Source organism: Poecile atricapillus, chromosome 11, assembly GCF_030490865.1.
Source record: "Poecile atricapillus isolate bPoeAtr1 chromosome 11, bPoeAtr1.hap1, whole genome shotgun sequence".
Classification (NCBI taxonomy): domain Eukaryota; kingdom Metazoa; phylum Chordata; class Aves; order Passeriformes; family Paridae; genus Poecile; species Poecile atricapillus.
In genome coordinates this window covers 9,818,345-9,845,168 of record NC_081259.1, presented here as the reverse complement: position 1 = coordinate 9,845,168, position 26,824 = coordinate 9,818,345, and the positions used below count along the sequence as shown (strand labels likewise).

At 42.9% G+C, this 26,824-nt stretch overlaps 1 protein-coding gene across 4 annotated transcripts in view; it reads right to left on the bottom strand.

Annotated features, from left to right (window-relative positions):
- Positions 1-26,824, bottom strand: part of HOMER2 (homer scaffold protein 2) — a 53,524-nt gene that overhangs the window by 13,186 nt on the left and 13,514 nt on the right. For all 4 annotated transcript variants that reach the window (XM_058846736.1, XM_058846737.1, XM_058846738.1 and 1 more), the window contains exons 2-3: positions 17,475-17,631; positions 1,694-1,825 (exon numbers count right to left, since the gene is read on the bottom strand). In XM_058846736.1, coding sequence (XP_058702719.1) covers positions 1,694-1,825; positions 17,475-17,631 — 289 coding nt within the window. The remainder of the gene's footprint in view (positions 1-1,693; positions 1,826-17,474; positions 17,632-26,824) is intronic.

Sequence of the window (26,824 nt, the reverse complement as noted above, 5' to 3'; positions counted from 1 at the left end):
GTGGTAATAAACCAGATTTCCTTATATTTTTCAGCTAGGTAACTGTCAGAGTTCTGGGGTTTTTTTCCTTTTTAAAAGATCATCTCAAGCTATTTTCAGAAGTGCTCCCCTTAACCTCCCTCTCAATATTCTGACCAGAAAAAGTCTTCCTGCTGATTTGGAAAGCCTTTCATGCAAGTAGAAGGTTGTATTTTGGGCAGTGGGCTCTTCAGCAGGTAATGCAGCGCAAACAAACGTGAAAAATGACCTGGAAAGAAACACAGCTGGTGCTGGTGTCTCTGCACCCACAGGACAGGTTATTCAGACTGGCTCTAGACTGGCCATGTGAGCACTGACGAGCTGATACCAGCAATGCATTTCTTCTGTGTTTGATAAGGTCTGCAGAACATGGTAAAATTTCTCTGATTAGGGGGCAAGGTCCTCCAAATGTACCTCCTGCCTTACTATAGTGAACCCAGTGCCTTACTGTATTATTTACCTCTCTTCTGAGGCAGACTCAGCACCACCTGCTCCACATGGAACACGGGGCACGTTTAGCCCCAGCCTGCCACTGAGGCACCGTGGGGTCTCGCGTCACGTTGCAGAGGTGCAACTTCAATAATCCAGGATTAAAAATTATTATCCAGAGGTGCCAATTCTCCCTTTCAGTGTTCAAAGGTTGCATTATATCATGCTTATCTGTTACTCAAAACAAATTATTCCCCTAGGTCCATTTTAATCCTCCCCTATTCCCACACATCTTACTAGCTATGAACACCTCTTTGTCCCAGGAGTGAAGAATATGCATAGGTGAAATGAGCAGTCCTGTACACCTGAGTAAGCATCATAAAACATAACCATCTCCAGCAACCCATTTTTAAACAAGCTTTGCACATCATGCCTTTATCATCCCTGAAGGACAGATGAATGCCATGGCACTTTTATGGGCATCCCAAGGCCAAAAATAATTTAACATATGAAAAGCAAAATAACTTTTACCTTTAAGAAACACTTGCAAAAATGCAATTCTCTAGAAATTGTGAAAACTTATTAAGTTTTAGTAAAATACATTCCTATGACAACTTGCTTGATAGGGAAGTCCTTCTAGTGCAGGGCTCTGCCTTTGCTGCTTTAGGCACCACAAGAAACACCTTCTTCTCCTCATTCTTATTAAAGCGCAGGAGAGGACAGCAACATGAGAGGCTGTGGCATGCCCAAGGACACCCTGCTGAGGTCACTTATGAAGCCCAGTGCCAAGCAGCCGATGCTTCAGGAGTCAAGTATGTGTTAGCTAAGTAGGGCTTTTTACCACATGAACAAACAATCATCTCAGCTGCTTGATAAGCACTTGTCAAGACCACTACTCCAGTGAGAGAGGAGTATTTTCAGGTGCTGGTTATTCACAACAGCAGGCTGCTCTAGCCTTACAAGCCAGCCCCTAGTCCAGGGAAGTGTTTCATTAATAGCAAGCTCAGGATGAGGGGTTTGGTGCTAATGCAGAGGCAGTTTTATCAGCCAGCCTGACATCAGCCCTCCCTGGCCAGCCCTGCCCTGCCGCCAGCAGCACTCACTGCCACCCCCAGACGGGGGGAGCTCCAGGGATGAGTGACTTGCAGTGCTGAGAGGACCTGCAGGAACACCCAGGCTGGAGATGTGCTACTCTGCATTAACAAGAACAAGACAGCCTTTGCAGCAATCCCGTGAGCCCTGTTACCTTGGTCAGCTGCTGCTCGGAGGGGAAGCCCAGCCCGAACACAGTGTTGGCTCTGCTGTCTGCCCACTGCCCGAACTTCTGCGATGTTTTAGTGAAGGTCATGTTGGGGGTGATGGTGCTGTTTATGATCACCTGGTCACAGACAGAGCAAAAAAAAAGAATTAAAACGTACAAGTCACATCGGAAATGCATATCCTAGCAACGGTATCATCCAAAGCAATTAGCAGTCTAAATTGGGAAATTGCTGTGTTCAGAAGATTTATTTTTTTTTCCCAAAACAAAACAGTTTTTTTCTTGTCTTAATTTTTGAGGGAGTTCTGATGCTTTGTCTTGTTTTTCAAAATACCATCACACCCCTGCAGTTGAACGTGGCTGCAGGAACGTCACTGAACTCAGAAGCAGGGTCAGGAGCCACAAAACTACCCCGGCAGAAATGCAGATGCAAAATCATTTTTTTTTGCTCTAGGAAGCCATACAGCCACTGCCCCAACAGGTGCCTGTGTGAGGCCTCCAAAAAGGGCATCCACCAGTAACACCTGAACTCTGGCCTGCAGGGCAGAGAGATATTCCTGCATTCTTCCATTTGTCCTCAGGCCTCCACAAGCAGGGTACCACAGACATATCAGAAGTTTAAAACAAAACCACACAATAAAAAACACGACAAGGAGAAGCTGACAGCTTAACAGTGATTTTAACCTGCGAGGGTGGTGAAGCGCATCACCAGCAATGCATATGCAGAATCAAATTTGGGCCTTGGAACAAATGTTTTGCCTTTTTACACATGTTAACTTTACACATGTTAATATCTGCTTCATCACCAGCCACACTGAAAGCAACAGTGGTCCTTGTAATTAAAGAGATAGCCAACAAGAGGAAGGCTGGTAGATGAAGTCTCTGAGGAACTTAGTAGAACAAATACAAAATGTAATCTTGCTAAAAGGAATGAGGTATATGTCAGTTCATTATCAAAAACCTTAACTTTATTTTCAAGATACATCATTATATGAGTCTAGCGACTTCTTCCCCTGGAAATTAATTCATGTACAATGTTCTTTCTGCTAGCAGAATAAGAGCTTTCTTTAGTAATGCGTACCATCATTTCCAAAATGCAAATTATGCAGTAATTAAGCCCAATCTGTGGGACAGTTTAATTAACATGATCAGGAAGTATCCTGGCAACATCATTTACTACGTATTCCAAGCAGTTTTTTCCTAAACTATCATTTACATTTAGCAAAAAGTGTGAATTAAATTTACCAGAGGAAGATCCTTACTTGCTTCCATCCCCTCCCTGACTTTGGACCACTGTGCTGACACTTTCATTTGCTTTCTTAAAAATTACTCAACTTATTTCCCTCTTTTTGCATCATCGCTTTCAAACAAACCATTGATTTTCTGCCATTCCACACCACTGGAAGTTTCACCAGAAGGATCAAGACAGAGGAGAGCCAATTACCCCAGAAATTGTCCTTTGCATGAGAAAGAACAGGGCAAGAAAGGGGGAGAGGTGACCCTGCAACCAGCACAGGTCAACACACTCTGTGCAGACAACACAGAAGTTGTGGATGCCCCATCCCTGGAGTGTTCAAGGCCAGGTTGGATGGGGCTCTGAGCAACCTGGTCTGGTGCAAGGTGTCCCTGCCCACGGCAGGGGAGCTGGAACTGGGCGATCTTTGAGGTCCCTCCCAACCCAAACCACTCCGTGATTTTCTGATCAGTTTTCAGGGTCAACACATCTGGAGTGGCCGGAGCACAGGCAGGGGTAAGAGCAAACCTGACCAGATGTGTTCTCCTCCAGCTGTGCCACAGGAACAGCCAACATAAAATCTAAGCGTCATTTCAGTAACGTAAATTAAAAGAAAACCAGAGATTCTAGGGGTGTGACGATACAAGGATTTCATGGTACAGAGAGTCTAAAGAACAGGAGGAAAAGCTACCACCAACCCCAAAAATCAGGGTGCTTTTCAGAAACTTTAAAGAAAGTGCTATATGTATATTTCTGGTTTTTTAAAAAAATCTTACATCAGACAGATGAACCACTTACAAATGTCTAGCTTCTCAAGATACAGAATTGATTTTAAAAGCTATAAAATTCCCAGAAATTTCAAGTCATAGGAAGTATTATTTCAGTCCTGCTGTGCCTATCAACTTAGACATCTGGGGGAAAAAATATAAAATGATGACCAGTTTAATTGAAAGGCAAAAGCTTTACTCACTGATAGTTGACCCTGAGAAGAATAGAATTCCTCCATACCTCCTACAATAACCATTGAGAAAATACAAACATATAAAAACACACACTGAAGTTATCTTTTACAACACAGTTCAGTATTATGAGATGTGATAAAAAGAATAATGAAGACTGAAAACTGTAAACCAAGGAATATCTAATTGAGCAATGAAATGCTCTACATTGGCTGAGCACCTCAGAAGTTAATTTTTTTCTATGGCCAATGGAGAATCCAAGGAAAGGTTGTGGTGAGCACACACCTCTGAGAAACTGACAGTTCATCTGTTAAATTTATAATAAGCTGCTATTAGTGAAATTGCCTGGAAGCTGTCTCTACCTTTCCCCTTAAATCCTCCTCTGTCAGTCAGGCACTTCAGAAATGCTGCATTCCTACAGAGAAGTGAAAACCTGAGCAGAAGCTTAGGAGATTAAACAGAGCTCACGTTTCTATGAGTTCAGAGGGGACGGATGCTGCGGGTATATCGCGCTCATTCAGCCGCTCTTCCTGCCCATCCTCACCCCATCTGCCTGTACATTCATTGCCCACAGATCTGGCCATCATTTCAGAGCAGTGACACTCCACTGGCAAGGGAACAATCACGCTGGTTGTGTTTAGGAGAAAGAAAGGGCGCTGTGGTTTCACAGAACAATGAACCCTGAGGCTTGCAGGTGTTGCTGCCAGGTAAGCCAGCTGACCCCCACTCCTGTGGCTGCCTCACCCTCGGCTATGGGAGACCAGGAGGAGAGTGCTCCCCGCCACTCCTCCATCCGCTGGGCAGATGGTCTCAGCTGGGGCAGGGGGAAGCATTTGTGACCACCTCAGTAGGAAAGATCAAATAAACTGTTTTGTTTTTTTTTTAATTTTTTAATTTTTTTTTGTGAAAATATGAGCCAGAATTTTCAAATTTCAAAAGAAGGAGAGAAGTAAAAGGGCACTATTTTGCTACAGGCAGGATGGGCCCCCAGGCTCTTTTACATCCCTACCTGCAACCCAGCTTAACTCTGTAAGAAAAGGCCACTCATCAATTCTAATGAGCCCTTATGAAATACTTTGCATTTGGTCCTCATTTGTATAATACACACAGAGTGAAATTCCAGCTGCAACAAAAATGGAATAAACTTGTGGACTTTCATCCAGAATAATGGATTCAGAAGACAAACTACTCTCCAATCAAATGCAATCAATCCCTGAAGTGGTTAAAGAGTTCTCCCTAAAGAAAACGGCAAAGAGAAGCATAATATAATAAGCACCTTACAGAATAATAAACCCATTCTTCATACTCAGGTGTCCACATGTGGTTAAAAAAATCTGCCTTTGCACTCACCTACACGCAAATGTATCAGATGACAAATGTTCCTGATACACCTGCAGGAGCCAAGCAAAATCTCATACTAATTCCACCTCCTTTGGGAGAAAATCATACCTGAGAGATCTAAATTTTTATCTGAAGAGGACACAGAAGTGTGCTCACAGCACAAGGTAGCGCTGCCTCACCCAGAAATGACTCCAGACGTTTAGGAACGCACTGGGTACATTCATCAGATAAAAGCGAATGCAAATAAGCTGGTGTAGAGCAGGACATTCATCGGCTGAAACACACCCATCCTGCTGCCTTCCCACGGACAGAAACTGCCAAATAAATCAAGAAGGAAGAGGTCACAAGACGACCTGAGTGTGTAGAAGGAGAAAAACGCATTGGCAGCTCCTGCTGTTCGTAATGTACGAGCAGAGCCCACAAATGCAGCTGCTGCTTCTTTTAGAGGGACACTTGGGGTATTTAAAGGGCTCCACTCCGGCACTCCCAGTGCCACAACAGTGCACTGGAGGGGAAAAGCTGATGTGGCTGCTGGAAATGGACCCTCCAAGCTGCCAAACAGGAGAACAAGAGGCGACCAGGCCGCTGGCAGCCGGAGCACGGCTGGTTTGCCAGCTTGGCTCCCAGCCATGCTGGGATGGCTCCCAGGACCCCATCCATGGGCCTTGGCCTGCCAGGATCACAGGAGGGAGCAACACAGAGGACAGCGAGCTCAGCTCCGAGGGGAGGAGAGCAGTGACTGCAGAGGGCATTTGGCAGAGCTGCTGGCACAGCCCTGAGGAGGAGGAGGAGGAGGAGGATGAACACACTGAACACACCGGCAGGAATTTGCCAGGACATGCAGCCAAGGGGTGATGAGCCGTGTCAGCCAGCCCTGCCACCAGCTTCTCTACCTAGGAAAAGCCTGAAATAACAGCTATGAAATAGCTAATAAATGTATTGGCCAATGTATTTTCATACTGTGTTAAATTAAATCAGAAAAGGACACCTTATTCTGGGACAAGAGTGCCAGGTTAGGAATTATTCTGGAATTTCCCCTTTAAATTCACATCACCTGTTACTCTGAAATAACCACACCTCCAGAAAAGCCCCAAGGCTCCAAGCCATAGGATCTACTCCTTAAGACTATACTAAAATCTACCAATTTCATTTTTACACCTCTGAATATGTGCTTCCCATTTGCAGCCCTTGTGAAATTTAATTTCCTCAACCCACCAGGCTGCTAATCTTCAGTGAAGATGTATCCCAGTCTAAAAACAGAATTGCAGAAGGAAAGAAGCTGCTAATCCTCTGGCCATAGCTATCACAGGCTCAGCAGGTTCTTCCAGCTCATCAAGTCGACATGAATCAGAAGGGGTTGTGACACAGGATGTGAAGATGGGGAGTCAGAGGTGGATTTACAAAGAAATTCTCCCTTTATCCCAAATATTCAGCAACAATTTTGTGGAATTAGCCCACAGACATTTCCATGATCTGTATTATCCTTTGCACTCTCTACCACCCTTCCTACCTCTGCTTCTAGACAGGATGCAACATCGTCTCACCAGTATTTATGGTGATAAACTGTTCATCTCATTTCTAGTCCTAGAAAGCAGTGCACACAAACACACACACATTGTTAATCAAGATAGTGGTAATAAAGGGAAAAAAGGGAGTCCCTTGCTGAGACCACCAAGCTGAGTAAAGCCAAGGAAGCACAAAGACACACAAAACCAGAAATAGCAATGGCACTTGTTCTAGCTTTGCTGTATCTGCTGCACCTGACACCTACATGGCACTTTTCCTGGGACGGGCTGAGGGTATGGAACAGCCAGACTGGGAGCACTGTATGTGTACATTAAGAAGAGCATTGAGTTTCTCCACTTTGCTCTTCCTCCTGCTCCACTCCCCTGCTGGTGCTGAGCTGAGCACAGGGGTAAGCACAGCTGGCAGGAGTCACTGCCAGACCCTTGCTCTGGTTACCCTTCATCAATCCCCACAGTGCTGCCAGCCTGGCCTGCTGCTGCTTTTCAAGAATTTCTGCTCTACACAGCTAACCAGGACATCTTCTACCCATCACTGGACTCCAAAATCTTCCACAGATACACCAGGTATTCCTGCAGGAGGTGGGGCTGGCAGAGGAACTGCAGCAGTTCCTGCAGAGGGGGAGACACCAGGACATCTCACCAGACACACAAGATTTGCTGCAACCCTTGGCATTTACCATGCTGAGCTCCCTCTGCAGAGAGGAGACTCCTTGTATGAGTAAAGCCTCTCATGTGCTGCTGCTGCTTGTTTTATAGGGAAAAGGGCCATTTCCACAGTTGCACATAGTGCTTTTTTTCTCTTAAATTGCCTTGCATCCCCAGGATAATTCCATGAATGATGAGATTCATTTTTAACCCCAAAAGCCAAAAAATAAAAATAAAAAAATCCCATACAATTCTTGTCCTCCTTCATAAAAGAGATGTAAAAATAGCTCCCCCAATAAAAAGACTAATAACTGTTTTTCCTCTGATAAAATACCTCTGTTGTAAGGCCCTCACTAAGAACATGTCTAAATGCAACAAAAGTGGGTTCATGATTGTGAGAATTCTATTAAGTAAATCTCCTGCTACACCTACTCCATTGCTCTCTTTTTCTTCCCAAGGTAATTAACATCTCTTCAGAGTTGGCTTCCCACCTCCTCCACCCAGTCTAAATCTCTAAAATCTCCTATTTTTGCTTTGACATCTGACTAGAATTTTTTTTCCTTTTAGGCACAGCACACACATCCACCCACCCACACGATTCAAAGCACCAACAGCTGTTTCATGAAGAAAATCTACAGCAAGGGTTTTCAAACCCTCTGGAACAAGTTGTTACCCAGGAATTTCATGCAACAATTTACAAAACATATAAAGCAAGATGCTTGTGTATTATTTTCACATGAGAAATGAGATTCTCAACTCATCACGGGATAAGGGAGAAGGATACAGTAGAGACTGTGTTTTTTTCCTAGTGACTAATATTAGGGTGAGGGAGAAGGCTGCTTTGACTACAATTATAAAAAATTATAAAACTTCCCATAGACATAACATATTTATGTTTTGGAAGATTTAATTAAATCATATATATAATCTTTGTGTGCACTACAACCACATCCCTAAGTTAATTATTTAAGCACTGATAATTTTATGCATTCTTCAAGCTTATGACAACAGCCTCACTGAAGCCTGAAGGTCCCTTCTGAAAGGCAGGAATGGCACAACCCCACAGCATCATTAAAGACTCCTCTACTCTTTAACAACCTACACACCCCAGGAGTGGTCAGCAATAGGATAGCTTAGTTCCTCTCCAAAATCTGGAAGAACTGTCTCTTGGCATGAGAATGGCCATGATGGACAGGTACATTATTTTTAGGAGGTCCAGGATGTCCAGGTTTTTTACAATGACATCACATGGTTCCAATGACCTCTCTGGCACATTCAGCTCCTCCACATCACACTCGAGTCTGGTGATCAGAAACCTCTCTGAGTGGGCCAGTTACTGAAACACTTGTTTTGGCAGAGCTTCTCTGAGTAATTTTACAGAGGGGTTTTAAAAAGGAAAAATCTACTCAGACCAAGTTTCCCTACTTGCTGTTAAGTGATGCAGCAAGAAATCCTAAACACGAATTTGAATCTTTTCTTTTTAGTGAGTAACAAATTTCATTTCTGGAAAGGTCTTTGCAATCTCCTGGATTCAGCTGTGTGTGGTCTTTCCAGAACCGGTGACACATCCACACAGCACACATACAAGCAGAAAAATGAGCCAGATAGGAACAAACAGTGGCAGATGTGCTTCTGCTCTCCTGTCAAGGATACAGCTGTTGACAGCATTCTGGTGTGTTTTCTCCTAAGCTTACTAACCAGTTTCTGAAGGATTTACTTCCAGAAATAATCCAGGAAATGAACAGAGAATTTTTCACATTTCAAAGTTAATAACTTGGAAAGAGATTAATATAGAAACATTTAAGTGGTATGAGTTCTACAGCTCTAGACTTTAATTTTTTTTTTCTAAACCAGAACACAACCTCAGGAGATGATCATGATTTCTGGTTGATTCAATCTCAGGTGACCCACCAAATTTCCTGGCATTTACTTTGTTCCCTTTCTCAGCTTTTGATAAACTCTCTTTTTCACCTGGAGTTCTAGGTCTTTTTTTGTGCAAACATTTTAAACTTTTCCTTCTATTTTTGGCTCACCTCCACCAGTATTACTAGTTCTGAAATTCCTATTGCAACTAAGCCCTAAACATTTTTTCTCATCCTATGAATACTCCAAGACCTGTTCACACAAGTGCACCCAATATAACCAGCTCTACCTATCTAAACCTGTCTTAGCAACTCTTGGACAATTCTCCTGCAGACACAACTCCAGGCAATGTACTATCCTCCCAGTTATTAAATCCTGCACCTCCCCTCAGCCTGAATTTCACCTTAAGCAAATAAAGGATGATGCAAGTGAGTAGTCTCATCCCTGGCTGACAGCTCTGCTTCTCCTTTCTGCTGCATTCCTCCCTCAACAAATTCCAAAGAAAATGTTCTCAAGTTATTTGAATGTTTAGAGAGAAACCAAAACTCAAGCAACTTTAATCAAGACAAGCACGCCCCTAGCACAGACACCACAAATATTTTCAGATCATCAGAGACTGTTCTTTTCCTTAATTTCTTTTGCTCTTCAAAGATGTCTTTGAGAGGAATATGAAGTCCTGGTCTATGGAGCAGAAGGATCCAGCACACACCTCAGTGTGCTCACCCCAGATATGATCCTCGTGTTAAAATCTCTATTTCCTTTCCTATCTGAGTCTGTCCTACTCCAGCTTCCCCTAACCCAAACATTCCCATTTGTCTTTGATCCTCCACAGGATCCCTTTGGAGCATCACACTTGGGGCACATCCCATGCAGCCCCTCCTGCCCTGCACCCCAGCCTGCCCCAGAGAAACAGCATCACCCTGATGCTGATGGAATTTTCTCACCACTGATGGCAATTTCTCCTTAAATTGAGAGCTCTCCCCGAATCATCCCAACTGATGCTAAATAATCTGGAAGATGCATCACCACAACTGTAATACCTTTAAATGAAATCAGAAAATAGTTATTAAAATTATTAATTATTTACTGCAGGTTGTTTCACGGTCTGAGTGGAAGACAGGTTCCAGCTCAGACAGGCTGGTGGGCTTTGCCTCAGGACAAACAGATGTTCTGCTCTCAACCTGATCATTGTATAAAATGAAGGAGAACTTCTCTACAAAAGGAGCAGCTGCACCTTGGAGAGCAGTTCAATCCAGTTTCATTAGTTACAGAACAACAGGACCAAAAGGTGCCACAAAAAGCAGCTTGAGATTACTCAAGCATCTTTCACAAAGTCTTTTGTTTAGCACTGCTGGTATTGGAACATGTCTCCAGCAGATGAGCATCATCCTCCAGCAAGGCCTGGGAAATCTGAACCAGGAAAAGTACAAAACACACCTGGTGAGACTGATGAAATGACACCAAATTATTTCTAAGGTTTTAGTATGGATTAACAGTGTATACACACTGATTCTATTGTGGTTGTTCTGTCTCAATAGTGTTTATCTATCCTATTCTTATATATTCTATTGTCTGATTGGGGTGGTCCTGTGCAGAGCCATAGAGCTGAAATTGATGAGCCTTGTGGGTCCTTTCTAACACAGGATATTTTATGATTCTGTGATTACATAATGTATATAGGAAATCATAAACCCACAACTAATGGTTTTACTTAATGGTCATCTCAGTAGCATAAAAGCAATGAGATGTTTATTGTAACATGCACACAAACTGTGCACGCTGGAGGGCAGGACTATGCATTAAAACTGTATTTTATACCATATTTTGTATTCCAAAAGATACAGTATAATTTTTATATGAGGCATTAATTAGTTCCATCTGTTGACTCTGGTATCATCTACAGTGCTAAAAGTCATGTTGAAATTAGCACCAATAGTTCATGAAATAACACACTATGGTAAAGAGGGGATGAAGGCCATCAAATATGCTTAAATTTCTGTATTACAGTAATCAGCCAGACCAGTATTGGAAATCTCCTTTTACAACATATGAAAGTATGGACAAGAAGGCACAAATACCGGATCAGACTGAAATCAGACCTTCAGAAGTCAAAACCTGGACTCTTCTGCCCTAATGCAGTGTCACCCTTAAGCTGGATGTGTTTTCTGGGCACGGTGTCCCATGCTGCCTTCTGAGGAAAGGTCATCTCAGTGTCACATGCTGCCTTTGGAGGAAAGGTCCTTTCCATGTTGGTTCTCAGTGTCAGACATTCAAGTAATACTGAGCTCATACTTCCCCCCCATCCATGTTTTATGGCTGCCACACTTTCTGGGACCACCAAAAAATATTTCCCACCCAGCCTGGAAGAAACTGGAGGGCAAAACCAGCATGGCAGAAGAAGTTTTAGGGAAAAAAAAAAGAAAACCATTGTTGAAAAAAGAAATCCATTGTTGAAAAAAAAGTTTTGAGAAGATGAAATAGAATTATTTTTTTTTTTTATTTTAATCAGATTTTATTAGCAGGGACTCTGGAAATCATAGTCCTGCCACTGCTGCAGTCAGCAAAATAATTTTCAGGGTGAGGAGTGGGATCTCTTGGCATTTGAGCAGGCAAAGGGCAGGTGGCTGGGACCCCAGCAGCACCAAGCTCCTCCAGCACTCAGCATCCTGACAGGCAAGGGCCATAAATAAAACTAGGGCAGGCAAAACTAGAAATCAAAGAATCTCCCTCCCTTTGACAAAACACACAAATACCCTCACCCACACCTTTCAAAATCATAGCATTTCAGGATTTATCTATAGACATTAAAAGAAAAGCCAACACAGCACTTTGTAAGGTCACTTTTCATTTGCTTTTACATCCCTTTATCTTTGGCTACCCAAGGCTGTAAAACATCCTCTGTAGTTCCACTACAAAACTATTAAACCTGAAAAATTAGGTAGTTAAAAACCGTGGGTATTTAAGAAGAGGTAGGCATTTAAAAAACAAAACACCCTACATCACTGCACCTAATTCACCGTGTGCGGGGTCTGGTGAGCACACACTGACACTCTGAATGCCAAGTGAGAAGCCAATATTTTGATTGTTGCTGCCACACATTATCACAAATCATACCCATGAGGTCCTAGAGGCAGAGTTAAATGTTGCCACACCAACGCACCCCCTGGTGTCACCCAGCTTAAGGGTGACACTGCCAGAAGCCTTTTATAATTCAGTGCCAAAAATTTTGTAATATATAAATTACTTGTTAGTTTTTTCCTGTGAAGGAGTTGCTTTTGGTTTAGTGGCTGAATTTACGTCAATGGAAGAAAAAAAGAGAATGAAAATATTAGCCAGATGAAGGAATTTCATCTGTGCTACCATACCCTGTAATTGTTTTCCTTTGAAAGAAAAGACTCTGAAATCTAAGAGTCACCTTTTGGCAAAATACTCTAGGATATTTTTAACAGCTATGCCTTAAAATAATTCCTTTTCCATGGGCAAAGAAAAAGATCTGTTTTGAGCCTCTGAACACATCACTGGAAGAACTCAATTTCCTCTTTGTGTGCTGAGGACACCTGCCTCCAATCGTGACAAGAAGAAAAGCGTGGTCATAAAGAGGTGGGCAGCTATTAAATTAGGTAGCAATTAGTTCCCTGGTACAGGAACCGAGAAAGCCAGGAATACATCAAATATGAGCAGATTTACATATCAGCCCTTCTTACCTCCCTAAATATCTGCTGCCACAGGCTGCTGGGGCTGTGTCCCTGCCAGCTTCATTGTCCTCTGTAAATCACACTGTCCCCTGCATAGATGCCACTTGATCAAACAGCCTCATCACACCATATAATGTACTGTATTCACTTTGGGGAACACTGTGTGAATACTGATTGGCAAAATTTGGCCCATATTCTTATTCTTACTAATTGCAATTTACTTCATAAAGTATCATAATCAGACCCACTAATTTTGCTTTCCCAGCACAGCAATTTTTCTGGTTCTCTCTTCAATACTTTCACACACTTGTGCCCAACTTAGCTGCTGATCTCCAATATTTAAGGTAATGATCAGGTAATAAACCCTTAAATTAACTAGGAACTGTGAATGAGTGTCAGCTGACTGTTTTTTTCCTCTGAAATACAGTCTTTATTTGTGTATCATGTATTTTCCACAACTACTCTTGCAATGCAGTCATCTTTGAAATCCTGATTTTAATTTTTTTCTAGGCATCTGTTTAAGCATCTCTCAGAGGCAACAGAGGACTGGCATCTGTGATGACTCTTGCTGCGTCACTTTTCTTTGCTGCTGCCAACTCAGTGTGTCTCACTATGCACTTTATTGCTGGCTATTAATTTTTAAGCTAGCTTTATGTTCCTTATTAACAGCTCATTTCTCAAAAGAGAAAAATGATGTTGTTGCAGTTACAAGTTTTATAGAAATACAACATGAACATCTGAAAAGAGGGCAGAGGCTTGTTTCTGAGGGATTATATTTCCATCTCAAATTCCTTTCCCTCTTCTCTATACTGTTTGGAAAACACATAATTTCAGTTTATAAAAAATAAATAAACCCACCAACCAGTGTACTACCATGCATTATTCCTGAGGATGACAGAGGCTATTGGTCTGCATCATTTTCATACTGTCAAACTTCCTTTCTGCCTCCAAAAGGCAGGCCAATGTAGGTCACTTTTAATGAGGAGCCCTGTGTGTGGCTTTCCCCACACACTGCACAGCAGTTGGACACTTGCAAGTCCACGTTCTCCCTGCATCATCACCATATTCTGTCTTTTGTCAACAGGGCTGACTTCTGTCCACAACACTGGGCACTTTCACACGGTGAAGTCTCTTGCCTCCTTAACTCTGAATCAGTGTGTGCCCTTGCATTCTAGTGTATCATTTCCTCCAGCATTCATTATGCTGCCGTTAGCCTCTGGCTAGAAACTTCTTAAAACATGATGAAATTACTTGCTCGACAACATACAAGTTAATTGTAGTGTAATTGAAAGATATACTAATCTATTCCCTTGTTTGGTCATGGTACCTTGGTTAAGATCATCCAGCAAATTCTCACATGGTATCTGTGAAATCTTTTCCTGTAAATTGTAAACTCTGTCCACAGCACCTGTTTTTCTGTGAAAGACACAGGAATTAGAGGAGCTGTTGTCTCTAGCTTTGCAAAGAAGAACAATTTAAGTGGTACAAGCTGTTTTGGATCTAGGGTCTCCTCTCTGCAGTGCTTCATTCCCCAGGTATTTTAATGGGTTTGTTATTGGGATGGGAGAATTTGAAAGAAACCTGGCACCTGCAGGCATATGCTTTCTCCTGGCTGGCCTGCATATTGGACTTCTGAATACTCCTCTGCAAGGAAAGAGTTAAGCTCCCTAGACTTCACTCTGCTTCCTATCTTTCCCCTACCCTCTTTCTATTCCATTTGTTTTACCACCTCCATGTGCAGTATCCAGACTCTCCCATCCTTCCCCAAGGGGAAAGGCAAAGGCAGTGCTGTGCTGAATGGGGCACTCCTCTGCCAGCCAGGCTCACAAACTGAGTTACCAATATTTGCACCTTTAAACACATGGCCTCAGCAGTTGCCTTAATCCCCACCTTAATCCCATTTCTAAATCCTTCTGCTCCCCTCTGCCCTGCACCCCAGGCATGTGGGGCCGAGGGACAAGGAGGAGACAGGGACAGGCTGTGCCTGCTGGGAGAAGAGAGGATGGGACTGGAGGACAGGGCACCACAGAGGCTCCAGACCTTTGAGGACAGCAGCAGCTGCCTGAGGAAGCCGCTCCTGCGAGGATCAGAGCCCATCAGGTCAGTGCTGCATCAGGAGGAAAGGACTCATCAGGGTGACACTGCACAGCCTGCCCCGTGCTCTGCTCACGGGCTCCAGCAGCTCCAGCTCCTCCACACACTGGCAATTCAACACTGCCCAGCGTGACATGTGCAATGCTACAAGGAAAATCAAGCTTATGCAACCAGGTGATGACCAATACACAAGGGAAGGACCCTGTATTCTTGATCACTTCTAAGTATTTTTATCATTAGTATGTAATGTTAACATAAGGTAAAAAAAAGAACCCCCAAATTAATCCAACATCTTCATACAAGTTGGATTGAATTGAAATTTCTCTGCAAGCCAATGTGAATCATGTATGTTTGTCTAAATTAAACTGTTAGAGCAGCCCCTCTGCTGAGCAGACAAGGATGGAGAATTGTAAGAGATACACATCCTTCATCCTTGCCTTCCTTTTAGGGCCAAGTCCCTTAATTTACTTGAGCTTCAGCTTTTTTGTCCTTAAAGCTGACATAACTTATGCCCACAGTGATGCTGTCACATTAATCCATCTGGTATTTGCCAACACACGGAAGACTTTATTCTAATGAGATGTACAGAAAGCAGGACACCATCATCTGAAGCTGTCTATATTCTTCCTTACAGTTCTACCCAGTTTCATTTTTGCCTGGGAAAGTAGGTCAAAACACTAAACTATAGTTGTTTGAAGGGGAAAATGCAACTTTTAACTTCTTTTGGTGTAAACACCAGGTTTTTTTCCCAATTAGCACTCAGAATGGTCAGGCAGGGTCACAGGACTCTCCAGAGGTGAGCATGAAGGTAGCATCTATTCTTGACCTGTTCCTTAATCAGCAAAGATTCAACACAAGAGGAATAATTTATGTGGCCAGCAATTGATTCTTGCTCAGGAAGCCCCAGGGAAGAATTGTAATCATGGCAAGCTCACCTTCTTCTGGGACATGTTAAAACATGGGGGATGGAGGGTAATGTTCCTTCTGAGTGTCTTCTCAGCAAAGCAAAGCTTGGGTGCCCAGCTTGTTCTCCACACACACTTTACAGTTCTGGGCAGGACCTCTGGCTGTGGCCATACGCTGCCCCTGCAGCTTCCCTCACTACATACAGTAATTACTTTGTTTTCATTAATTGGTCTTAATGCATGCATGCACAGCCACAGATCAAGCCAGCCTCTGCTGTGAGTGCAGCAGTTTTGGCTGGGAAGTCGCACTTGCCCGGGTTTGTGAGGCCAGCAGCCCACCAGCAGCAGCCTCAGCACAAGCATCCATCGGGTGTGAGCAAATCTGGGGGGCTCAGTGTCCCCCAGCAGGTCCCAGGGGCTGCAAACTGCAGATTCCCAGGGATGGACGCTCCAGCACAAACAGCATCCTGGTGGGGACACATTAATGCTGTACTGGTGTCAATGAAACATTACCATCAATTAAAGCAGGCAGTATGGCTGATTTATAAGCCAATATATAACCAAATATAGCACAGGAGATGTTTGGAAAAACAAGTATGTGAAATAGGCATGACAAATAGAAAAGCTTTATTAAGGGATGATTTCTGTGATCTCTATCTCCCAGAACAGTGATATTTTAACATCCTTATCCAAACAGGAACACAGATAAACAGGCTGTAAACTCATCCTGTTACCCTGAGGTTTGTGCTCTGACAGAAATGACCGATGATTTTTGTACATGGGCAAAATGTTTTCATTTATACCTCTGACTGGGGTCTGCTAGGGGAAAGTTGTTACCCATCAAGTGACTTTGGAGGGACTAATGAGAGGGATAAATGTAGTTTGTAATAAAAATAGTTGTCTGAGCAACCTATTCAGACTCACTGATTTGGATTCTTACAGCAAATACTTAAGCACATGCTGGTAATGCAAAACAAATTAACAAAAAAGGTTGGGGGAAGAGCCTTCATGCCTAACTTGTCACCTAAGGATGACGAACTCCAGTGCAAAAGCTGAAGAAAATTAAGTGCTAAACTGTAAATATTTCAGCCAGGCAAAAGTGAAAATGCAGCTGGCATTTACATTAAAAGCTATAGTCTGCATGTATCTGTCTCCTCATTCCTTTTAAAAAGAACATTTTTATCACCAAAAAGGCCTCAGCCTTATCTACCCCAATATAGGTGGCTATTTGAGATACCGTGCTACTGACTCAATTTGGACACTTAAAAGTTCTTGGCTCAGTTATCATGAAGTCAAATTCATTGGAGATAAATTCAAATAAGCTGGGCAAAATCACTTTTAGGGTGCCCTGTGTTTTTCCAATTATCACTACAAGCCTCCATAGCGGATAATATAAAAAATGGAGTATTTACAGTACATTCAATGCAGCCCCTGTGTGTGTTCAGCCAGGGCTGCCAGTCCCACACCTCTCCACACAGAAACACGCTGGGTACCTCCAGCCTCCTACCTTGGCTCCATCCACACTGATAATCCGATAGCTGTTTCTCGTGCTGTCATAGAAGTAGGAAACAGTTACAGCCTGCTTGCTTGCGGGGACCCAGTTCTTCTTCGTGCTGGGGTCAATTTGGAAGACATGGGCTCTGGTGGTGAAGATGGGCTGTTCTCTGGAATAGGGAGGGACAGGAGAGATGGATGCATGAGTCTGCGGAAGGTGAAATGTCCCAGCAGCCCAGCTTGACCAGGCACATTGAAAGCACAAGGCAGAGAGCACCTGGCAATCCCCCAAATGAAAAGGCAGAGCAGTGACACTGCCGAGCCACACTCCAGCCTTCAGTACCTTTCCTTGGCATCACTAAGTGACATTCAGCATCCTAAAGTTGCTGCCACAGCCCAAGAAACAACTGGCTTTTTTCTCCCCATGTTAAACTACCTCAGGCCCCATCTATTCCTCGACATATTTATTTCCAGGAAAGGACATTCACATGCATTCCTTCTTTCTTTCCCCATCCACATATTTTCCCAGAAGCAACAAACCCCCACAGCTGGATTTCCTCCTGCCGACATTCCCGTGAACTGCTACCTACAGCCAGGGCTCCTCTGTGGGTGCACCAAGGACTCCAGTGACATACAGGCATGCTATAATTACTGAAATATTAATCTCTCTCCTCAGAATCCCACTGTTCTGTGGATGTGCATGAAAATTTCATTAGATGCAAACCATTCAATCACCCTGGGAAGTGAAGGGGGGGAAAAGAAACAGAACCAAACTCCAGTGTTGATACAGATATTGCCTTTTCAGCTCTCAGTGGGTGATGTAGCACCCCTGAAATCCCTTTCCTAAACACCAGCCTTCCTCAGATGCTTTTTCTCCTCAGGAAGACTGTGCACACAATGGAGGGGCTTTGTTTTACCTTCAGTGTGTGACCAAGCAAATCACACAGAAGTGCAGAGAATGTGCAGGACCAAAAGAACCAACTGTGATACATACAAACTCATCTAGGTTAAAGATCAGAATGAAGCCTTTCTTTAATGCCATAAAACTGCATTCACCACCAAGCACACCTTTTATCCAAGTTTAGCAGTAGAAGTGAACTGCAAAGCAAGCTCTACTGAGTTATGTGCATTTTCATGCTTTTGATTTTTAAAAACTACACTATATAATGTTTTATATTAAGTGTACCACTCAATATATTCTTGTCCCATACAAAATATTACAGCATGAACAGGTAATTGACAGAATTATGACAGGATCCAAAACCAGTGGTACTACAATTGAGCTACCACCCAGAAACTGAAATTAAAATCAAGGGGAGTAAATTTGCAAATATCAAACAGATGAAGTGATTTAAGAGTACAATTAGCTCAGGAAAGATGGAGTGAACTTGCAAAGCCCAGCAAGGCCTCAGGAGAGAGAAAATGAAAGAGTGGTTTTCTCTTTGCAAGACTTACACTTCCACACTTTTCCAGGGGCTTGCAGGTTTCTGGACAGACAGCTGTGCTGAACCATGTAAAATACTTACTCAAAATAAATTGAAATGACAATGGGACTGTCATATTACAGCTGTCAAAGAGTAGCATTTGCTTCAGTTCTCCCTTATCAGTAACTCGCTGAACCCAGCTCTCATTTCATGCCAATATCGATGCCATCCTCAGCTGGGTGGAAAGAAGGGCCAGGTATCCTTAACATTTTAAATACTTTCCTCATCCATTACACAGGATTAACATTGTATCACCTACAGAGGTCATGGAGTTTGTCTGCAATAACAAATTCAGGGAGGGGAAGTTTCCACCAAGCTGTTTACTCTTTTAAGAAATGTACATTCCCTGAATGAAAAATAATTTTGAAATTTTTTTGCCTTTAACCTAGTTGTATATTTTCAGTTGACTCTACTAAAAACAGGGTAATATGACCTAAATATTGCAGTCTAAATGTTAGGAATTTTCCTCCATGCAAACCTATTGCACAAACAACTTTAATTCTGTTACATGATCTTAACTACACCAGAAAACACTGTTAAAACTATGCCTGGCTGCTGTGCAGCAGGGGCAGTAAGCATATAAAGTAAGTCTGGAGATAATAAAGGTAGAATGAAGGCAAAGGCCCACAACTATCCATCTCCATTTGTTCAGGAATCTTGAAGCTGCTACTGTTGAAACAGGAGGTGCATACATACATCCAAGTAGATAAATCAATGGATAGTGAAGCTCTGGGCTGCAAATATCCATCTATCCATTCATTCTTTTACTAAGAAGTAAAGGCAAAATCTCTGTTTCTAATCCTATGATTATCAACAACAAAAAAGTCCACCTGCATTTTGTCTTTCTGTGTCACAGTGATAGCATGCTAGTTGATAAATTATTAAAAATAAGAAAATGCAATGTGCAAACTTAAACATTTGAAATCATTTGAGGTAGCTGATCTGCTGACCTTTAGCTGGGACTCAGATTTGGAAGGGCCAGTTGGATGCTCCATGGGCCTCTGCCTTTCCTGCCATAGGTGGCTCTGCAGGTCAGCAAAGCCCCCAGACTGATTTCTGACTTCCTGAAGAAGAGGAAGCACCCCCAGAACACAACCTCCTGGATTTCCTGGTGTTGCCTAATAACAATTCAGAACAGAAGATGCATTTCTGTGTCTGTGTGTGCCCTGCTGCAGTTCTGTGCTCAGCTCTTGCCCCAGAGAGCCCTCGATTCAGCACCAGCGCTGGGAGCTGGTGCCAGCGCTTTCCCACAGGACGGCAAAGCCAACTGCCCTGACGAGCTCCAGAGCTTTAGCGCTGGGAAAACGTGCACGGCATCCCAAACTCCTCTGACCACCCAAGCACACACTGGCAACTGTGTGAAACTGTGGCACTCAATTTTCAAGTGAAACACTAAATTAGGTACTTTTAAAACCCTTCACCATGACACTACAAACTGAGAACGATTATTCTGTCTTACTCACTTGTAACTTTTCTAGGTTCAAGAAAGCACTTTAGTGGAAGAAGAATGACTTCATTTCCCAGGGTTCCTTTCCTTTTCATTTTATCAGAGATTTATGATTTATCAGCTGTTATGATGAAACAACTGCAATGCTAAGTTGAAACTCTGGCAGCACTTTCTGCATGGTTTGAGCCCTGTGAGCTGGTTGCTCCGTGAGGCTGCCAGTTTGCCCGGGGAGGCTGGAGCAGCAGCACTGCCAGCCAGGCTTGGACCCACACATGAAGGCAAAGAGAATTTATGAATATTTAAAATCTCATTAATTTTAACGAAAGTCGTTAATGATTGATTAAATACTCTTTTAAAAACTCCAACTGTTTAAAAATCAATTTGACAGTAACATCCACGGCTCAGAATAAAGCTGCTTGAAAAGTTGAACATGAAAAGCAGAAAATCACACCTAATCATTCTTTATTGGTAATACAATTTAAGACAGAAAATGTTTTTTACTATTAAATATGGCAAGTATGTTTTATAAATATAATTGCCATTTTCCAGTCATGGTTTTACACATTGCAGTCGACCTTTAATTTCTGTCCTTGCTTCATATAAGTGAAATCTCAAGTAAAAAAACAACCACTCTCCTTTAATGTCATTAACCTTTTCTGAAGAATTTAAAAAGCAAACCACGAGATTCTAGAGCTAACTAAGTGCTCCACAGCTGTGTGAGAGACAGTATCACTTTCTGGTTAAGATACAACCATGCCAAATTTTACAAGTGTGTGACTAGCTGCGAGCCATGTGTTTTGTATTACTCTTCCTAATCAACGGGAATGAGCTCTCACTTAGGAAAAGTTCAAATTATTTAATTCAAATTTCCTTGTTTATCACTTGAATCATGAGCACAACCAGTGATTTAAATCACTTCAGCTGTAAAGAGTCCTTGCTGAGTGGCAGCCAGCATCCTCCAGGCTGCGGGATGCTGGTGGCCGATGGAGCTGTGACACAGCGAGCTCTGGCTGGGCAGCACTGGGACAGCCACAGATCCAGGATCCACGTGTGGGGCCATGTGGAGCCAGCTCCCAACAAAGCACTGGTGAGTGAACACTTCTGTACTGCAGCAATCCTTTTTGCTAGTAAATAAAACATGGTGACCCACAGGGGTGCCTGCGGGATCAGCACCCAGACACGTTTAAACACACGGAGTGCCCAGTGCACTCAGGTGGATGCACTGACCATGAAGTCATGGGGACAAAATAATTTTTGTAGGATCTGGAACATCAAGTATACTTGTGACAGGAGATCTGGTACTCCACTGGAGGCAAAACCACTAATTACACATTTTTTTAAAACTTTCACTAGCAGATCACTTAAAATTCCTGGGATAAGGATTCCTAGTTTACAGCACAGGATTATTTATGCTCTCCCCACCCTGACTGTAGACAACTTTGCATTAACTGTCTAATTTACCAATTGAAGTAAAAATATTTTTAAAAGCACATGTCTTCATATATCTGCCATTTGGTGGAGGATGCACATGCCTGCAGACATCAGCGCGGAGATTTTGGAACGTGGTGCCTCCTGCTACAGCCCAGCATCATGCACACATTGAGTTTATAATACCTGACAGTGCCAGCAGATCTGCAGTGATTTGCTGTAACAAGTATTAGATAATGAGGATCTCTCAAGAAAGAAGAGTAGATGCAAATGCAAAATCCTGCTTTGTGACATATCCCCCATCACTGGTCACGATACGAAAAACTCTATTTGTTAAACACAACATGATAAAATTTGTGCCAACAGTTATTTGGATTGAACATTGCTACTGCTGCCTGTGCAGTAAATGAAATGTGCAATGAAAAGAATTAATCCTCTATGTACATATAAAGTAGTTTGGAGTGCCATTTGTATTTATTTAGATCATGGATGGAGATTTTTCTCCTATTTGAAATACTCATCTTGATGAAAGTCCAGGCAAGTTATGATGCCTAAAAATTACCTGCAAAAATAGTTTACCTACTTATTACTCTACTCACTTGTATATATATGCGCATTTCAAACTTTGAAAACCAACCAACTCCTCTCCCTGAAACACCAAAATTGAAGTAAATGTAGGCCTGTGATGAAGACACAATTGCTGTGGGGTGAAGTTGCAGTTCATGGTGTCACACACAGCAATTAGCACAGTGGTTGCAGTTTATATGCAATATTAGTCTTTGCTCCAAGAAAAAATTAGAGTTCATTATCCTCCAACCTGTTAGCTCTATGCATTCAACACTTGTGCCATCTTGGATCAAATCTCTTCAGAAGAAGAGAGCCACACAAATTAGTTTCTTGATGATGACTGAGGATGAAGTTAAAGGACCCCTTCTGACCTCACTGCATACACTCCAGTCAAGTTCATCCCCCTGTGCTACAAACCCAGCAGATTCAGCTGTCCCAGCCCAGTGCCTGAGATAGTGTCACCTCAACACCCATCACTGCCCAGCTCATGGCTGGGGTCACAGCACAGGCAATACACAGAGCTGGGGAGAGGCAGACACAAAATCTGTGCATTTTTGGATGTGGTAGCAGCAAACTGGCATTACAAGAGCAGGCAGTTTATTCCCTTCCCAAATTGCCATGTGCTAATTCATCCAGGTCACTCAGATCCCATCAGCTGCCACAGGCAGGTTCTGGTGCTGGCTGCCAACACACACAACCAGTGGAGCAAATGAGAGCCTGTTTCAACTTGCAAGGGTGCAAAACTCAGCATGAGGAGAGCAGGTGGGTAATAGCTCCATTTTACACCTGAGGAAACAGCCATGGAGAGCGAGATGGCATCCCAGGATAACAGAGCCACTAGCAAGCCTGGAAATAAGATTCATCCCCTCATTTCCTCTCTGCAGCTCTGCTATCACTATCATTGCAGGGCAGTTTTATACCACATCTACCCAGGGAAGTTTTTGACTATGTGAATTCAAAAGGCTAAATCAACAGCTGAATATTCACCACTCAACAAAAAAGAATTAATAGTCTGTACAGAGCAGAGAGAAGCTCTCAGTGCATTTGACAGCTGCTCCTCCACACTGTGGAGGAAGGTGGGATGGGGTGCCTGCAAAGCACTGCCTGCAGCTCCCATTGGTCCTGCACTGCAAACAACCCTTCCTCCTCACACTTGTTTCCACAGCAAAAATCACTTGTAAGGATGGAGACATAACCCTGAGGGCTGAGAGAGAGGGAGGATTTACTATCAGTTGTAAATGGGGATGGGAGAACTGGCCTAGAGTGATGAGCTGGGCTAGCAGGGCACAATTGCATCCAGGTTTTGCTGCTCTTTATTCTCTGTAAAAAAATAAAAGCATGGAGGCACCTCTGAAAGTGCCATTGTCAGTACTCACTGGTCAAAGCCTGTGCTCCCAGGAGGCATTCCCTTCCAAAAGGGTGGAAGGTACAGGGAATGACTTCTGGAAAACCCAGGCTCCTGGGACAAAAATTACACTGCCCCTAAAAGAGAGAGAACTAGAAACAAGCAGCTATGTTAGAAATAAAATTTACTCAAAGTCCTTCTTTTCACTCTAGAAATTCCTATTTTACAGGCAGACCAAGATCCTCATGATGTGGTTGAAGTGCTGAATCTGGCAGCAGTGTTAATCAAGAGCAAGGTCATGCAACTCATTCAGATATCCAGCCATGATTCTCTAGTGCCCACTTGATATTAGATTTTATATCAACTCACCTGCAGAAATATATGAAATTTGTGCAAAAAAAAATCCATCTTTTTAGCTCTCTTCATTTACAGGCATTATTATTTCAACAGAATACAATTAGCAAAAGTGCTTCTTGCATTTTTTGGGAACATAATAGTTCCAGTTACTTAGACAGAAAAAAAATTAGAATAAAACTAGCTAGCTAAAGAATTGTCTGTTAAAAGCACAGACATCAATTAAACTCATTGTTGATTTGAGGCTCAGTAAATCCAAAAGAATAGATCTTCAGGACAAAAGCTCTCAGTATGAAAATCACTGTAACATCTGTGAGGTCTCACAACACCACTGCGCCTTTATGAAGCCAATATCCAAATTAAAAGGCTTAACTTGGGCACTGAGAAAGATCACACTTTATTTTGGGGCCATCTCCAGAGGTCTATTAACCTTTCAAGACACTGTGAATAAACACTCATACACAAGCGACAAAAACTAAGAGGACCCTGAACTACTCCTCCATAGGTAAAGTTACTTATTGGAGAAAAACAAGTTGAGGCACATGTGTGTGAAACTGGTTGTGTAACTGAGTCCTTTTCTGAGGAGACATTTAAAGGGGATCCATAAATCTGCACTTCAGTAATGTTATCACAGCCTCCCATTTGCAAAGGCGTGAATTCAAACTCTGAAAATTGGGATAAGCACTTGTACTCTGTGTACACCCAGCACCTCTCCCACCCTCGTGACAAACGAAGCTGGATCAGCACGTGAACAGCCCCCAAAGTCATCCTATCACTCTGGATTGGTTAAAAATTACATCCTCTGTATTGACCCCAGCTCCAGGGGAGTTAATGCTTTCTGCACAGCCTCCGCTGTGGCACAATGTTTGCATTGTAACATTTCAGGGAGAAATGCCATTGTAAATTGAAAGCGTAAACCCTGGAGTGGAGAGAGCAGCTCTGTAGGAGCAGGAGCACATTCCCTCCTGGTGCCTTCCCTGCAGTCTCCATCCTGGCACAGACCAAGGGCACAGGGGGATGCCCAGCTCTGGATCATGGACATGCCTGCATGGACCAAAGTCTCTCCCATGCAGCTGGCCTTAGGAAGGAATTTATTTTGCATTTATAAACAAGCAGAAAATTCCTTCAATGCAGTAGTGGAATCTTTATTACTACTTTTAATCCTTTGTACTACTGCATGACAGAAGACTCAGGGTACTTTGAGGTTGTATAGGCTATTTCATGTCTATTTACAAAATGAAGAGACTAAATGTCAGAGGATATATGATCAAAACACATTGTACCTACAAACAGAAGACTGAAGTGAAATACCATGTGTGTGCATGTAGAACCCACTGACACCACCAGGGCAGCATCTTTATGACTTTTCTCCTCCCATGCTATAGGAATTTGCATGGCTGATGAGGATATCTTCACACAAAGCAATCTGAAAAGCTGATTTCAATCAGTGGCGTAATCAAAGCCTCAGTATTGCAAAATAATATGATTAAACACTCCATTATTTCAAACGCCACAGCACTAAGCAGATCCTTGGAGGGGAGTGCTTTTGTGCACTAATCCATGCATGTAATTATCGATATGCTTTCCCATGCCCTATTCAAATGCTCTCCCCTGAGGCTTTTCTTCCACTTACACTAGGGGAGAAAAAAAAAAAAAAAAAAAAAAGCCAATCAGTTCAGTTTAAAGAACAAGTTGTATAACTCTTTTTGATCTACTGCCTGAAGGATCAAATAAGAAATTCTACCAGCTGTAACCTCAGAAGCAAACGATAGGGTTGCGCTTGTCACGGTGGCCACCACCACGTGCCAGCAGCACGGGCAGGACACAGCTGTGCCCTGTGCTGGGACACGCTGCCACAGCACCTGGGGTGACAACACCCTCAGGTCTGAGCACTCCATGAGACTGCAAGGGAAAGGCTACCAACAGATGCTTTCATACAAGGCTGCATGTCTTTAATGAAACTGAGGGGTGCAAAAATGAAAAGTAATTAAAGGATAAGCGATTTGCACTGTAAGAGATTAGAAAGATGCAAAGCAATGCCCACACTGGGTTTTCAGCACGTGTATTGCCTTGTCTCTGCTGAGAGCACCACCAGGCTGGCAACAGCACTGCCATGTTTAAATGGATTTGATCCTACCAGCCTCCTTCTAGATGCAGAAGACAAAAATCACCAAATGTGGTCAAAAGGAACAAAGGCAGTGCATTAAAAACAGGAAAGAGAGGTTCCAGTGGAAGCACAGCTCCTGTGCTCACTGCCAGGGTCCCCACAGCTGCAGCTGGGCAAGGGCAAGGTGCTGGGCACAAAGAGGAATGGCTAAAGCCAGCCTCAGGCCCCACTCAATGCAGTTTATATTAGACAGTGGAAAAGAAGCAGATTCCTGTTTGCTGGTGATTTTAATAGACTAATAGAATCAACAGGCAGAGTGCCTTGGTTGCTGCTTGCACGCAGGCAGCAGCTCTCAGGAACTGGGGGACACGGATCCTGGCACCTGTGTATTTCCTAGTAGCCAATAAGATAACAGGATGACACATTTCTTCTGCCTCAAGTTAAAAATACAAAGGAAATTTCAAACATTTAGAAGCTAACTTTATTCACTTTGATCTTTAAAAATATAACACCATCTGTAGCCGTCAGATTTACAGTACAGAACTCAGATATGTACATTATTTGTTGGTATAAAAAGCTGTCAGCAGCCCCAGTGCAAAAGTGAGGATCCTCTGGCAGTCTCCTGAGTTTC